This window comes from Parasteatoda tepidariorum, chromosome 3 (genome assembly GCF_982258835.1).
Source record: "Parasteatoda tepidariorum strain Cologne lab strain chromosome 3, Ptep-v5.0, whole genome shotgun sequence".
Classification (NCBI taxonomy): Eukaryota; Metazoa; Arthropoda; class Arachnida; order Araneae; family Theridiidae; genus Parasteatoda; species Parasteatoda tepidariorum.
This window is the reverse complement of record NC_141757.1, coordinates 74,868,007-74,885,947: the sequence shown is the minus strand read 5'-3', so window position 1 is coordinate 74,885,947 and position 17,941 is coordinate 74,868,007. Positions and strand designations below refer to the sequence as shown.

Sequence of the window (17,941 nt, the reverse complement as noted above, 5' to 3'; positions counted from 1 at the left end):
TACAATATGAAATCGCTGTATGAACAAACAAAATAGCTGATGGTTTCCATCAAAATATTTTTGTTGATGCACTTTTGTGTGCTAAAATTTGCACGTAACTCAAAACAATGACAATATTCCTAAAAAAAAAAATGGAGATTTAAACTTTATAAAGTTGTAATTTTTTTCTAGAGCAGTGTTGGGAAATTTGTAGCTATTAATTTACAGTATTTTAAAGACAATCTTTTAATTACAAAATACATTATCCAATTACTTATGAAATAAGAAGAAGAAATATTTATAGAACATTTTGTATTATAGAACTGAATATTGATCGCTTATAAAAGAGAACTGAATACGAGAAATATTTATAGAACTGAGACATTTTGCTTGTTGAATAGGATACTCTAAACTAAAAGGACAATTTTAATAAATTTTTATTTAATTTTAGTTACTATGTTTTGTACACTCAAACTTTATTCATTTTAAGAGAGAAAAAAAGTTAAAATGTCAGAAATATTGATGAAATTGCTTTATAATTTCTGGTAACTTAGATTATGAATTATTCAATGATTATTTTTAAATAATTATTTAACAATATATGGTGAATAATTAAAATAATATAATGATAATTGTTAATATAATGTTAACTAATGAAATATATAAGCTGAGCGTCCTTATAAAAGATATAAGCTTCCATATGTATTTCTTTATTTAACAATAATTGTTGAAACACATTAATTTAAAAAATGTTTTACTGATCACAATTTTCATCACAATATGATTCATTTATCCCTTTTACGCAGAATTTTTATTAAACTTAGTTTTTCATAATTTTTTCTTTATTTTATAATAATTTTGGTCAAAATAAGTGGAAAATATAATATTTACTATTTCAATAATTTATGATTATGAAATACAGTATGAAACACCGGTGCCTTTTTCTGTGGTAAAGGTTAAAATCTTTCATATAGTAATTGTTCAAATTTACACTTATTCACGGTTATTTATATCTAAGAGAAACATTCATCAACGAAATTTATTTCATTTATGAAATCAATTATTGATAAATCTTTAAATTGAATATGGTTGAAAAAATCTGTTTCAGAGTACTTTTTTGGATCTTATATTTTGGATCTTATTATATTTTTTGGATCTTGGATATAATACAAATATAATTTCTATAACATAATAGATTTTTAGTAAATTAAACTGTTTTTTATAATTAAAAAATTCCAAAATATTTTTTCCTTGTATTTAGAGTGTCAGAAAAAAAGACTAAAAGCTTTATGAAAGATACACTGGTGTGCCGTCTGCGTCCCAGGATTAATTGCATGCTATGAGTTATTTATTTAAAAAAAGCATTAATAATTCTTACTATTATATTCATCAACTGAACAGTTACAATTTTATGTCAATATACACTAGAAACGACTAAAAAATAACGTAATTTAATCTTAGTAATCAAATTGCAAATTGAGTTTCTACAAACGAATGAGAAAACATCAGGTTGACTTAGAATTTAAAAAAATGTTTAAAATTATTTTCTGTATCCACTTAAGATATTACAATGAAACAATGGAAATCAAATATTCGAAATCTTACCTTGCTGCCAAAATTATAAAGAATCAGTAAAGTTTTGAAAAAGTTCTTAAAATTAACTAATAAATATTTTAGTTCTGAAAAATAAGTTATGAACTAAGCTAAAATTTATTTGAAATTTAACGTGCACACATATGGCGAAGTTCTATGAGAATTTGAGTTCAATGAGAATGAGAATTTGAATTAGAAATAGAACGCGTTTGTTCGAATTAGAGAAAACCGCTCGTGTTGCATCTTTGTCACACGTGATTCAAACATATGTTTCCTGGAAACAAATAGATTGAGTCAGAATTCACGTTGTCCCGACGTTGCGTTGGATTAGAATATTGAAATAGATTCTTCCATTTGTCTGATTTAGATGTAATACGAATCTTTACTTTACATATTAGCAGATTCATTTGTATAAATGTGTAACATTGTAAGTAGTAGAAAATGGGTTCATATGATAATAATTATGTGCATTTTGAAGTAAGTGCATTTGAATATGAAATTAGAAGATATATTTTTAACGATATAGATGTTAGTTTTTAAAAAAAATATTTTGAGCACTAACTTTATAAGAATTTGATAGTTCTGATAGAGCTATAAAAGCTATCTGTTAGGGTAGTTTACAATAGTGTCCTGGAAAAAGGACTATAAATAGACAGCCTCAAAACCCGAGGTACATATGTAAGAGAAGGATAGAAGAGAACTACAGGGGGAAGAGGGTGAACTTTAACTATTACGAATCATCATACAATTCGTGGTTCTAATGCAAGCTGTAACATACTATAGGGCTCAGACTTTTCTTCTGGGTCTAGACTCTTAATTCTATTTCTGTACTTTTTCATCAGGGGTCATATGCAGAGCCTTATCTACAACGATGGTCCCATAGGAGCCGTGGTGGCTCAAGGGGTAGAGCAAGGGATGAGGTAAACCGGGCTCGAATCCCGGCGATGGCTGATCGATGCGAATTCCGCACCCGGCTCTTTCACGGATCGCTGTGCCGACCTAAAATATCTTATGTGGTAGATTGATCATGGGTTAGAGTTCCCTTGTCAGACTTACCGTGGGAGGTTTTCACGGCTTTTCTCCCCGTGTAACGCCAATGCCGGTTAGTTCCATCGAAAAGACCTCCACCAAGGCAAATTTCTTGGGTTCAAAATTATAAGGCTACGGAGTTAAACATTAGTTGTCGTAAACCCAAGGTTGGCTCGGCTGTTTAACTGTGGCTGTGAAATGAAATAAAAAAAATGGTCCCATAGATTCTGTAGAAGATCTTGTTGTCCGGATATCCATAGCTGCTGACACCATAAGAGAGATGATCGGTGTTTTCGTCATGGTACGACTATCATTCCTTTGATGGTATGAAGACTGGCTGCCGCAATTTTGAGCAGTGTGACATAATGTGATAACATAATGTTGGTTAATTTTATTTTGCTGAATAAAATCTTTTTCTGTATTTTATCCGTTTCTTTTCATTCCATCTCTGTCTGTCTTTTTTTTCATCATTTCGTGACGCATCATGTTTCGTGATCCAGCGATTTATGGTTTGCATTCCGACCACGAATTGTATGGTGCTTGTCTTGTTGTCTTCAACCGCCGCCTAACGTATGTACCATGAGTTTTTGTACACTCTGTATACAATAATGGTACATTTTGATACACGAAGCATTCAACACCTTTGAAATGTCAAAAAGTAACGAAACCTATGAAATACAAAACTACACTGTACTATGTATGGTGAACAAGGAAAACAGGCTTGTATATTGTATATTAATTGGAAAGTTTGGTTCTTAGTAAATGTCACCATCATTTTACAATGTGCCTGTCTAATTGTAAAAGTATTCGACCTTTTCCGTTCCGCTTGATATTTTTAGGCTTATTACAAACAGTCCATCTGTCTTTAGGGTCATTTTAAACATTGCGAACAATTACTCAAATAGTCAGTCTCGGTTTAGTGATGCTTCTGGCAATCAGCCAGCTCTTTGTACTGAAAATTGAGGCTAATTTCTATTGTTAACTTACTCCTTTTGTGTAAATTATTTTTGTTGCGACTATATATTCTTCAGTTCATTGCAATTAGCCTTTAGGTCATCGGAAACAACTTGAAATTATTCAGACATATTGGGCAATGGAATATAATTCTCCATTTCATTTTAAGGTAATTTTATCTAAATGCAGTACGTCTAAAAACAATTATGCTGATTATAAAATATCTAAATTTTTCAATTAATTCGGTGAATAGCAAATTAATTGAATGAAATTAACTGTTAGTAAGAGCCTAATTCTTCAATTAGCCTACGACGCATATACTATCAACTGTTTGATATAAATTTATTATAACATATTTCCCCTGTAAAAAAATAAAGAAACTTGAAAGTTTTCCTTTAATTTGAAATGGCGTTCCATCTGTTTTTGTATGCTTATTCATCTGAGATTAGATTTTAAATCTTTGACGTTCTAGACTTCAGAGCTTAGAGTGCGAAATTCTGAAACTTATTTCTCTGCTTCGAACTCCATTGTCGATCTTTACACTTATACATGCTAAACAACATTTTTGATTTTTTTTTCTACACTGATATTGAATTTATATTATAAAGATTTTTAATTGATTGATGGTCGAATATTTCAGGTTATTTTACAAGTGATAGATTGCTGAGCACTAAACTTCAGTAAATAAATGATTTTGTATTAGTGTGATGTACACTGTAAGTACTAGTCTATTATAAATATTTTTCTGAGTACTTTATGTAAGTATAATATTAAAGTAAGTATAATATAAAGTACTCTCCAAAATATTTAGCGATTGAAGAGCAGCATAATTTATAAAAGAAATCAATGTATCGAATAATTAAGGTTATAATAAAGAGTGATATATAATATGTTGTGCCTATTACGTATGTAAAACCTTGAAGCTTGTTTGTAAATTCAAGCCTAGTAATGCGTAATGCAAAATAAGTATTAAATTGAAGGAAAATAACCTTTAAAACAGTATAAGTACTCAATAATAAAATATGCGTTAATTTCGTAAAAATAAGTATTAATCCGAAATATTGTTTGAATCTTATTGTATGCATTTCAAATTAAAAAGTTTGTTATACGAAACGAGACACATACGGAATTATTTGTTTTACTTTAATTACGTGATCGTATAAACTTATGCCCACTATCAAGAGCAAAATTCAGATACCATCAGAAAAATCTAACACATAATTAAAGTTTCTTATCAGAAAAAATTCTATCTCCTAAGTATTTTTTAAACAATCTAAGACGACGAAAATTTACAAACCTGCCACTTTTTAGCGAAAAGGGTTCATGATTTGAACCTATGTAAAGACAGAATTTGATAAGGAAAAAATTGGAGAAGAAAATTAGGATAAAAAAATTCAACTTTATAATAATGATCAGACGTGTGTTTGTCCAAATCGTGCAACGTAGTCATCAATCTTGGCGGGAAAGTGGCCATCCATTGGCGTCGGGGGGGGGGGGCAAAGTGCCGGCTGATGCATTATTCATAGACTCCTTTTCTCGATTATGATTTTGTCTTCCGAATGTTAATAACGCGTCGTTAGCTGCAGTAAGGTCCCAATTATATGGATTCTAGAGAAGGTGCAAATTTCCTGTGAACGAAGGGAGATTGTTTGAACAGTTTGTGATATTTAAGAGGCTCTTAAACTTAAGAACATGCTTGTTTAAAATTCCTAAATTGAAATCTTAGATTTATTACGGTGCAATATGTTAAGAAGTACTTTTCCTTTTGATTTATTATAGCCTAATTTAATTTCAAACAAATATATTTAAATTATATTGGGTTCTAAAGGATTTTCTGTTTCTTCTTTTTTAAAGAATTAATAGAGAATTTGATTTAGGAAACTATTTTTAGATATGTATTTATTTGCTCTTATTTTGCTTATTAAGGAGAAACGTGTGTCTACTTATTACAAGTCAAAATAAATGAGGCTAATTTTGTTTTCTATTTCAGTATTTCTCTTGGTAATTTAGAAAAAACGGTTCTTGACACCATATACAGAGTCTTTGATTACGTTGAATTTAGTTTAATATAATTCCATAGAAAATAAAATTAAAATATTTAGTTAAAAGAATAATTGAATAACAGACGTCTCAGCCAGTAGCTGAATTACATTCTTTAGTGGAATAAATCAATCAACTGCAGGAATTTTGTGGCTGAGAATGGCAACTAGCTGGTTATCTTTTTATTGAACGATACGTATTCCTATCTTAATTGAAAAGTATTCCTATTGGTTGCTAACTAACTATTTGATCAATAATGGATTACCAGTTAACAGATTCGCGAAATGAAGTCCTCTTAGACATCTCTATTAGTTACCTAACTTATCTCAGAAACAGATGGATTTAAAATTAATAATAAATTATTCACGGATATGTTCCATACACGATTCACTAAAAATCAAGACAGCATCAATCAGACATTTAATAATCGTAAATATTTAAAAGTGGAAATCAGAGGCTGAACTAGATCAGTATTCCGCTATCATTCACTCAATTTCCGTAGCACTATTCTTTTTGGACGATACATATTGCTATCCCAATGGAAGCGTAGTCTAATTGGTTGCATCTCTAACTGATTGTCCCCAGTAGACGGGTAAGGGAAAAGACGTTAGATTAGACATACCTATTAGTAATCTCCTAGGTTTGAAATTAAAAAAACTTTGTTGCAATGCGCTCCCTGAGGAAACACCACTTCTTAGGGACGCGAAATGCTATGATTATTAATCTAATTGCCATAAGAATTTATTAGGTAAGAAATGTTGATCTGTTTGATTAGTTTTTATATTCATAATAAATTTATATTTCTGAAAAATTAAGATGAAATAGTTATTTTGTAGCTTTTTGGTTAGCCAAACACAAGGAAGTTCAACAATTTATTTTACTTTTTTTTTTACTTTTTCATTTAATTGAATTTTTTGAGAGCGTCCATTGTGTTCAGTGTTTAAAAAATGAGAAAAATAAAAAACATAAATAAGAAAATGGAGGATTCGCTCGCATTGGGCTAACCGAGAAATATTTATATTTAATACTTCACATGGCAATCTCATTTTAATGAAACAGAAAGATGTTGTCATTTTGCTTTACTTTTTTTAACAATAAATTTCTTTTTATTTATAACTACGTTACGACCAAATAAACAATGCTATATTTATGAATAATATTCAAAATATGTTATGTGTGTAATTCATATCTATGGATATTATTTACAGTATGCTATATACGTAATTTATTTTCAAGAGTAATATCCACAATAGGTAATGTACGTAATTTGTAGTCACAATATGTAATATAATCCAAAACTTTTAAAAAATTAAAAAAAAAACTTTACCTGAGTTTTAAAAATACTATCTGAAAATTATTTACAAATAATTAAAAAAAAACAACAACTCTAAATCAAATTTAAGTAAATCTAACATTCAAGATCAAAAATGACTCAATCTAAATCCGGAGGGAAAATTCTCTATGAATAAGAGACCGGAAAAATGTAGGGAAAATATTACACATCTCAAAATCTCGAATAACCCATTCATCCAAATAGGCTCTTTTAAGCACCCTCAAAATGATTAATTGATACATAAAGCGCGGCTGTGACAAGTCCTTCACCGGCTGAGTATCATGATGGAACAAGTGTTCCATTGAGTTTCAAAGATAAACGGGTAGTTTGTTACATTCATCTACCCAACCCCATTCTCTACCTTTCTAGTTACCCGCGTTGTCTCAAAGGAGAATAAAGAATGAAAAAAAAAGAAAGTATTCACCAAATTGGAAGAGAAAAGCCGGGTGGAAGATTATCCGTTTAAACGGCCGCAAATATGATTAGTGAAGAGAGTTGCTGTTCGGCAAGTCTTAATTTCATTAGTATAGAATTTCCTTATCCGGAAAGATATTTAATAGGTTATAGTTTTTTAGTTTTTTTAGTTAAGGCTATTGTTTGGAAAGGCGAGGAATTGGCAGTTAGATAAGAAGTATGAATATAAATGAACCAGCAGTTTCTGAAAATGAGGTTATTTTTTGGTAAGGGAAAATTTCTGCTTAATGTTTTTGAGGTTTTTTGTGAGTGACTTTTGATGTTTTATCGTGAATACATTGATCAATTAAGTAATAAGTTGTGATGGTTAGATGGCATCTTAATGTATTGGGATATAGATTCAATATTGAATGACCTATTAATTTTCCTTGTCAAATCAACTTCCATTAAATGCTGAATATTTTTAGCATAAATCTCTAAATCTCAAATGTAATTTGGAATTTAAGAGTTCTAGTTTTTTTTTAACGTAAGGTTGTAAACTTAAGTACAAAGGAGCTTTTAAGCTATAGTCAAAGTTCAATCAACGCTTGTAATAAAATATAGCATACCGCAGTGCATGAAAGCATAAATACTGCAGCAAGAATTACCAGACATTTTTTTGGTACTGTGATAAGTACAGTCATTGTCAAGACATAGAATATTGATGAAGGTGGTTTTGTTATTAAACTGATTGCCTGTTATCATTTATTTCATGACTTGTGCTTTCATATGCTGTCTTTAACAGTAATACAGTGCTTTGTTTTTTAGAATGTATTTTATCAATAAACTAAATTGTTTTACAGTGATGTATATGACAAGTAACATGTCCATGGTTGGCAGTTTTTGGCCTTTTTAGAGTGAAACTTTGCAGTGTAGTACTACTTTTTTCTATTTTTAAGCAGTTATAACTAAGTACTAAGTGCTGGTATTAATGGCAGTTATGCTAACTTATCAACATGCTCATATATAGAAGAGCTACCTTTCTTACAATTGATCAGACTGGTGTTTGTCATAAACTAATTTAAAAATCCGTTTCTTCGTAAAAGTCATCACTACTTTGCAATGCGTCAAGCTAATTAAAAATATCTATACTATTTTCGATTTAATTCGATAATTTTCATGGTAATAACAAGAAGCCCATCTATCTTTTGGTGAATTAAAAATGTACGGTGATTAACTTAATCAGTCTTAGGCGTCTTTCAGTGAGCTTTGTATAATACCAGAGATTTGAATAGAGAAGGATAGTTAATCAGTCTAATTGAGCAATAACTGCTATATCTTTTAGAAATTATTTCAATGGGCTCATGCATTGCGACCATCTGGAAATTTGACTTACTGAGCAATATCTAATCCTATTGGCCTAAAAGTATCTGGGCTTCTTAAAAAAGGTAAGACTGGTGCATTGCATAATAATAACTGTGATCGCCTGAAAATAGCCATTTTTTTAAATGTTTGAAGTGGAGAGGAATGTACAAACTTTATTGATTGAAAATATATTTAATTTTAATACAAATATTGAAAATAGGCACTTCGTTTGATTCTTATTATCGTACTGATGATTGCAAATTTTTATCTTTTTATTGTGCAAATTCTTCTTAAGCTAATGCTTATTCATAATTTCAGTTACTGTTATATACAATCTAAAGCAAAACAATTTACAGCAGCAATGTTAAGTTTACTGGTCAATGTTAAATGCAGTTAGTTAAATTTACTGATTGTACATGTCTTCTAATTAAAATAAAAATAGTTAATATATTAAGTATCTTGATATTATTAAAATTATTCAAGCTTCCCAGCTTGTTTCCTACACTTTATAAAAATACTATTAATTGAAACAATGTCGCACAAAATAATTTTAGTAGAAAATGATATATATAAAGATTTATGTGCATAAGTAGATATACAAAGCTGCATTCTTACTTCAGCGGGAAATGCATGGCTTCCAACTCTATGTTCTGAGCCTTGTCCATCAGTTCGACCAAAATGTAAATGAATTTCTTGAACCCTGTAGCTATAGGACAAAGGACCACCACTTATGTTTACTACTGGAGATTGAGTTCCGGTGTCCACTCTGAAAATGACTCCATGGCCTGTGTTTTGTATTAATCCATTGACCTGAAAAAGATATTTAGTTATGTTTAGTTATATCTAATTCATTATTAATTTTTTAAGTACCATTGCAAAAATATTATCTAGGGGAAAAAACACGGTGCTACTTTTGACTGAAGCAAATCATGGGCTCGTTAATGAACCCAACCATAATATTTTTGGGAAGGAGTTGGATTTTTCGGTTCAACGTTTCATTCAAGACGCTGTTTATAGTATAGAGCAATGAATATAGAAAGGGAAAAAAGTCCAGGTATTCGATTACGTAACTAACGCGGGAAACTGCTCGCTATACCAGAAAAGTAGCTGGCAGGGTAAGTAACTTACTAAAATTTAGCTGAGAGTCATTTGAACTAAGAACCAGCACATAAGAAACAAAGTGACAGTCACGAGGTACCTCACCTGTGCACCAGTTGGTGGACAATTCTACATGCATAATTAGGTACGCTGATAGTCGCCAACTGCCATTTTATTCTTTCTTCCTATGCCAAAGTGTGTTATCAGATTAAGTTAACATAGATGATATAAATATATTCTCAAAGAAGTATCTTAGTTAATAGAATAGTATAGAAGCAATAGCGTAAAAATGCATAACAAAATAACAACAAATAAAGAGAGAAAAGTTTTCTTCTTATCCACAACCTCAGTAGAGGTTAGGAAGGGATGAGGATATGAACTCGTTTCAAGTACCTCTGTTTTTGTGCCCCTGAATGTTGCTTTTTCCTTCAAACACTGGGACCGCGCCTAACCTTAGGAGATTGGTTTACATTATGTCAATTGAAGCTAGACTTCTTCCCCCATGCATATTCATTGGTACAGGGCTACATAAATTAGGCATCGACTCTTATAGCAGGAGAGTATTGGGGAGAAAAAATGATTTCTGAAATCGATATAACTCTTGGGCCCATGAGTTCCAGCTTGTTTCGCTTTTTGAAATAGAAATATTTTGTTATTAGATTATTATTCACAATTGCAAATTAGACCTCTCCCTAGAAGCAATATTGTAGAAGAAAAAATCTTTTGAATGAAATGAAATTTGCCTATAGGTTATGTTAAACTTTGTTTAACAATAATACAAGAAAATGCCACACCATTACTAGGTTAAATAAAAACATTTATAAAATTGCATGTATAATTATTTCAGATTCAGTATATCATCACCATATCATCATGTATAACATTCTCACGAACACTTTGAGAAAACAAAAAAGCCTTTTTAAGAATGTTGAAACTAAACTAAATAATTTGCTAACTGTGCATAGTCTATAACTTTGATTATTCTCTTGCGTTGGATCCGTGATGCATTTTATTCAGCAAAAACAGCGAAAATGCAGTCAGTTGAAATAATTCCTGCCATATAGGACTTTTAGTTCCATACAAAATGAAATCCGGATTAAATTCGGATATAAAGAACAGGCAGTTTGGTTTCATCAACAATAAAGTCCATTTTTATCGTAAAATATTGTAATGAAATTTTTACAGTGCGATATACTTAATCAGATTGATTCACTGATTTCACTGTAACTGTGACTGTAAAAGTTACTGTATATTAGAGCAGAGAGTTCCTTAAATTTTGATTTTACTGTAAAAATTACCGGCATTCTGGGTACCGGTACATTTTACAATAAATTGACTCGGAATTTTTTACAGTGTAATTAAATTCATCACCTGTACGGTACTTTTTTTAAAACTCTATTTAGTCTTCAACAAAAATTCTTATATTATCTAACTTTTATTGAAGTACAATTAATTCTGCGAGAGGAGTGTATTTATTCATTACTTAAAAATGAATGAAATAATTATCAAATGCAAAACTTAATAAGATAAAAAATTAGGGTAATATGTGAACTAAAAGATGCTTGTAAATAATGAACCAATTTCACAAAATCTTAATTTATTTGAATTACATTGGACTTAAAAAGAATTGACAAAAAGTACATTAAATCAGCTTTTCACAGTTTAACGAAAAATTTGAAAACGAAACTGGTACTATTTCCCCAAATGCAAGTTTTAATAATATAAAAGTAAAATAATGAAATGAAATCAATAAAAAAAGAATTTTTAGTGTTTTATTGAGAGCTCTACAAGGTAAAAAAATGGTAATTTAAAACCACATAAAATTTATTTATGTGGTGATATTATTTAAAATAGCATCGAATCAGCATAGAATATGAAATTTCAAATCGAAAAAAAAGTACATTTTTGTTTGCAATCGAAGGAAAAAACTATTAATAGAAAAAGAAATATAATAAAAAAAACTTCAGTGTTGAATATTTTTTATGGCACTGGAACAAGAAACAGGAGGGGAAAAAATTGAATTAATTATTGCAAAGATTTGTCAAATAAACACAAAATTAATTGCAATATCTTTGAATGACACTAATTACTCCGTTTTTAATGAAGTTTTTCTTAATTGACTACAAAAGTTATGAAGAGAAAAACTGTCATAAAAACAAAGTAATTATGCAAAATCATTTTCATTCTCATCATTAGAATTTATTATTAAGTTAAAAAAAGAATAAATAAATACATTTATTTATAATATAATTGAATTGCTCTAAGTTTTGAAGTTAAAGAAAGAAATTATTAATTGTTATGCTACTTGAACTTATTTATATATATATGTTACCAGCAAAGTATGAAACGCCGGCGTTATATAGAATGCCTAGACATTGTATATAATGCCGGATGTTTTCAGGCAAAGTATGAAATATGAGAAGTATTACATACTTTCCCTAGGCATTGCATATAATACCTAGGTATTCTATAGAATGACAAATGCTATTTAGGCAAAGTATGAAAAAAAACGTCCTGATGAGGTTATTATGTAAATGGTGTGCTTTGAATGACCGAAATCGGTGGTTATTGACATTCACCGGTGAATGTTGACAATCACATAGTCGCTTTGGTGAATGCCCGAATTATTTATTACATCAAATTTGATATTAATTTATTCGTAGATATAATTAAGTGGGATAATTGACATTCACCGGTGAAAGTCGACATTCTCCAGATTTCAGTCATTCACAGTAACATGCATTTCTCAAAAATAAAAATGTTAATCTGAAAAAAAATACTGAGAGTGCCATTAAAAAACATTTTTTCAAAATGTGTAAAGAAAATAAAAAGTTGTGCAAAATATAATTTTTGCCCTTCTTATAAAGGGAAACAAAATTTTCATATAAAAAATAAGAAATTAACCTACTCGTTGCAACATGGCAGGCTTGAATGACGTTTTGAATTTGACATTTTTGAATGACATTTTGACGAATCGGAGATGTATTTTATACTTTGCCGGTTTCTAATTTGGCATTCTATAGAATGCCTAGGGAATGTGTGAAATATAAATCGTTTCATACATTGCCGGCTAGTTTTAGGCATTATATACAATGCCTTGGCATTCCGGTATTCTTGGCATTCTTGGAATGACGAATTCCAAACTTTGCCGGTAACATATACATCATAAGAAGGTATGTACCTAATAATTCGATGCATTCTATTTGCTCAAAAAAATTACGAAATACAGTTGAGTGCAAACAAAGAACAAAAAAAATAAAAAATTCAGTTAAAATTAACATAAAGTTATTCGAAGTTCTGAAAGTTTTATCTTATTTATTTTTCTCTTACTTAACTGTGTTTACCTATAATATCTACTTATCAATATTTCGTTAAAATAGGGCATTACCATCTCCTTTTCATTACCACTCGACAACTTAGCAGTTACTTTCGAATCGCTTCTTCACCCGCTATCTCATCAGATATTTAGTCTAATATTCTTGTTTAAGCTAAATACTCGTACAATGACCAAAATTATCTGGCAATCAGCCATTACTCAATCAAAATTCTTCAGGTCCTTATTTATTGAAAGAGTACTAAACAATAAATAATATAATTTTATTCGCATAATACATATTTATATTTATAAATTGCGAAGAGTATGAAATATTATTACTCACCATGAGTAAAGAGAGGCAAATGAGAAAGAGAAGGGTGTATGAAAGCAGCTATTATTATTCTTTTTTTATATATATATATATATATATGCATATATATATATATATATATATATATATATGCATATATATATATATATATATATATATATGCATATATATATATATATATATATATATATATATATATATATATATATATATATATATATATGCATATATATATATATATATATATATATATATATGCATATATATATATATATATATATATATATATGCATATATATATATATATATATATATATATATATATATATGCATATATATATATATATATATATATATATGCATATATATATATATATATATATATATATATGCATATATATATATATATATATATATATATATATATATATGCATATATATATATATATATATGCATATATATATATATATATATATATATATATGCATATATATATATATATATATGCATATATATATATATATATATATATATATGCATATATATATATATATATATATATATGCATATATATATATATATATATATATATATATATATATATATATATATATATATATATATATATATATATATATATATATATATGCATATATATATATATATATATATGCATATATATATATATATATATATATATATATATATATATATATATATATATATATATATATATATATATATATATACATACATATATATATATATGCATATATATATATATATATATATATATATATATATATATATATACATACATATATATATATATATATATATATATGGCATTGATTCCACAAGGTGCTGATAGGTAGTTTGAGGTATCTGGTACCAAGAGCTCACCAACTGGTTCTGCAATTCCCTCACATTGTAAGGGGGTAGCGTGGCAGCACGAATTTGGTTTTGACTTCGTGGCAGAACGAAGAGAAGGCTGGCCAGGGTTGTGCAGTGCGACAGGAGAGCAACAGTGCGACAAATTGCAAGTGATCTTAATCAAGGAGCAACTGTGAACGCCTCTGAACGGACTGTTCGACGCACATTGCGCCATATAGGGTATGGAAGCAGACGACCTGTTCGTAAGCCTCTACTGTCTGCTTTAAAAAAGCGCAGAAGTCTCTAATTTGCAAAGGAGCACAAACATTGGATAGTAGATGACTGGAAGAGAGTCATGTGGTCCGATGAATCACAATTTCAAATGCATCGCGCAGATGGCAGGATGAGAATATGGAGAAAACAGCACGAAAGCATGGACCCCAACAGCATTGCCACGACACTTCAAGCTGGTGGTGGCAGCGTTATGGTATGGGGAATGTTCTCTTGGCCTTGTATGGGTCCTTTAATTCCTGTACCACAACGCCTTAATGCCCAGGGGTATTTAAGTATCACCTCAGATCAAGTACATCCGTTTATGTCAATGGTGTACTCTGGCGGGGATGGATACTTCCAGCAGGACAACGCTCCTTGTCATAAAGCTGGCATTGTCCTCAGATGGTTCGAAGAGCATGACGGAGAATTTAACTTGCTTCGTTGGCCAGCACAATCCCCAGATATCAATCCAATTGAGAATTTGTGGGATGAATTGAACGGGGACTCAGACAGATGGATCTAGTATCATCAAATTTGCAGCAATTGGCAAGTTCAGCGAGCATGGTCTGGCATACCTTCTACCACCTACCAACAACTCATAGAATCCATTCCCAGAGGAATTAAGGCAGTAATACGCGCAAAACGTGGCCCAACAACGTACTGAAGGGGTGGTCATAATAATTTGGCCACTCAGTATATATATATATATATATATATATATATATATATATATATATATATATATATATATATATATATATATATATATATATATATATATATATAATTATAAATTTTTTAATAAGAAAATAATACATTTTCCTTGTTTTCTAAATGCACAGCTTGTGTTTAGTGTGAGTGTGCTTTTTGTATTCCTTTAATTCTTTTCCATGATTTTGTTTCTACATTTATGTATCTTTTTAATTTTTTTACAATTTATAGTCACAAAGACTAGAAAAATTTCCAAGATTGAATTTTTTTCTAAAATTTTTTTTTTCTTTCAGAAGTCAAGTCGTAAGTCTTACCGCACTAATAAGACTGCATACGCTTGTTAACTCTATAGGAAATTTAGAAATACTACAACTTAAAAGAAACAGATATTTCTATTTCATATGACAATTTAGGAAAATCATACATGAAATTTACATGTGATGCAATGTAGTTATTCCTACATTGCAACACCACTTCCGAGAGCCCAGCATTGACACACATCGATGGAGTACCCGGTCTCATCCCAGAGTAGGTGTTATCGAAATGAAACTGAACTGTGTTTCTTTTAGGTCAAATTTTTCTAATTTGTTAGGGTATGAAACTGTAGTAAACGTGTATTGAACTAAAAATGCATTTTATATAATTAACGACACGAATACTGTGTAAAAGTAATTGTTATAATTGCAATGTCCAATAAATAAGGCTTGTTGAAAAACATAAGAACATTATAGAGTTGACATGGCAAAACAAAATTATCTTCACAGGCACCGTGAGTATCGAATATTTCACAGTTCTGCCCGCTAGAAACAGAACTAATTTCGACACAATCCATGCACCCAGTCTCACCTTACCGCCCGATCTTACTTCGCTTTCCTTAATGCTAGAATAAGTATTGCCTTTGTTTTAGCTATTATTAATAATGTTTTATTCATTATTTATAAGCATGTATTTAAAGATGTAATTTATACTTTTCCATTCAATTTTTTAACTAACTAGGCTTCAATTATATATTAATATAAATGTGATTAATTTCATTTTATAGGAGAGCCAAGAAACTCATTAAATATGAATTTATAATTGTTTGGTAGAAATTAACTGTTTATGTATCGGCGCTTTTAAATTTTAGGGAAAAAAGGTGTATGGTTTTAAAACAGAAATTAAATAACAAGATTTTAATTAAAACGGTACTGGTGAAAATACAAATTGAAAATTAATTCATAATTTTTTCTGAATAATTTTAAAAATATTACATTTTTAAAAATACTTAATAATTTTACTTGATAAATGTTTTTATTAATTAGTGTAAACTCTGTTTTCTGCTTCTTTTATCAAATTGAGTTTTTAGTCTGAATTAAAAAAAGTTATTTTCAATATTAAATTTTGAAATGAATGAAATTAAAACAAATTAATTTTTAAAATAATGTATATGTAAATAAATAAAGCAAAAATTTAAGGAAAAATGCCACAAATGAAGCATGTAAAATATTTATTCGAAAAAATGAATCGATCCTATTTTAGCTTGCTGGAAAATATTCATATAAATTTTTTGTAAATTTTTAAGAAAGCATAGACTTACAATAAACACATTTTAAAAAATATAAGTAAAAATTATTGTGTAATTGTTTTATCTGAAATCAGACAAGGAAATTATTTTAAAAAAATGAAACCGATGGACTAACTATCTTTTTTATTGCATTTTTTGTTTTTGAAATGAAACAAATTATATTTATAGTGAGTGGGCTACATATTTTGACAACTATGTATGTATTACTTTAATTGTCTTTAAATTTATATAACCACAAAGATTCAGAAAATTTAACTAGAGTAAGAAACAAAAGATGTCGCATGGTAATGATATTCCTGATATATTTAAATTAATTTTACATTATTCGTTATCTTCAAACAAGTTCGCTTTTAATCTGTTAATTATATTTCTAGCGAATTCCATTTCATTTAAGTTTTTATCTTATTTCGTATCTTATTTTAAAAGAAATCATTCCCTTGTAATTCAAATTTTTCATTTTTTGTATTATTTTAATTAAAATATAATTTTATTACTAGATAATTTAACTTTATATTGAAAAATAGTATAACGTATCGTACAAAGGAAGAAATTGCATGATTTGTTAATTATTTTATTTCCTTATTGTTCAGGGTCAAAGGGAAAATAGTTATTTTATTTTTCTTATCATAATTATTCTTAGATTATTGCATTGTATTTATTGTAATCCATTTTATTTTATTTAAATTTATTTTTTTTGTTCCGCTTTATATTTTTATATTTCTTATTCTCTTGTATTTTCTAACTATCTTTGTTTCTTATTTCAAATGATAGCCATTCCTTTGTATTAAATGAATAATCCCAAGAAACTGAAGCCGCAAGATATAACTTGATTAAAAAATTCATTCGCTTTAAAAATAGCAGTCAATATGTTTCAAGTTCTCGAAAATAGTTTCTCATTTTCAAGACTTACCAGACATGAATGAGAAGAATCAAAAGCGAGATGAAATCTAAAACGTAAAGTTGCCAACAAAAAATGGTAAAATAAAGGTGAGCAACAAAACTAAAAAAAGAATCAGTTGCCGAGGGAGACGAAAAAGATGAAAAACTACAATGGCTGATAGGCGCAAATCAATGTAAAGTGCATTCCA

The 17,941-nt window shown here is 29.0% G+C and overlaps 1 protein-coding gene across 4 annotated transcripts in view; it reads right to left on the bottom strand.

Annotated features, from left to right (window-relative positions):
• Positions 1 to 17,941, bottom strand: part of LOC107452018 (carbonic anhydrase-related protein 10) — a 476,626-nt gene that overhangs the window by 118,604 nt on the left and 340,081 nt on the right. For all 4 annotated transcript variants that reach the window (XR_015432607.1, XR_001585143.5, XM_016068291.5 and 1 more), the window contains exon 4: positions 9,302 to 9,496. Coding sequence is in view for 2 of the 4 variants with exons in the window: in XM_016068291.5 (XP_015923777.3) it covers positions 9,302 to 9,496 (195 nt within the window). In the remaining 2 variants the exon portion in view is untranslated. The remainder of the gene's footprint in view (positions 1 to 9,301; positions 9,497 to 17,941) is intronic.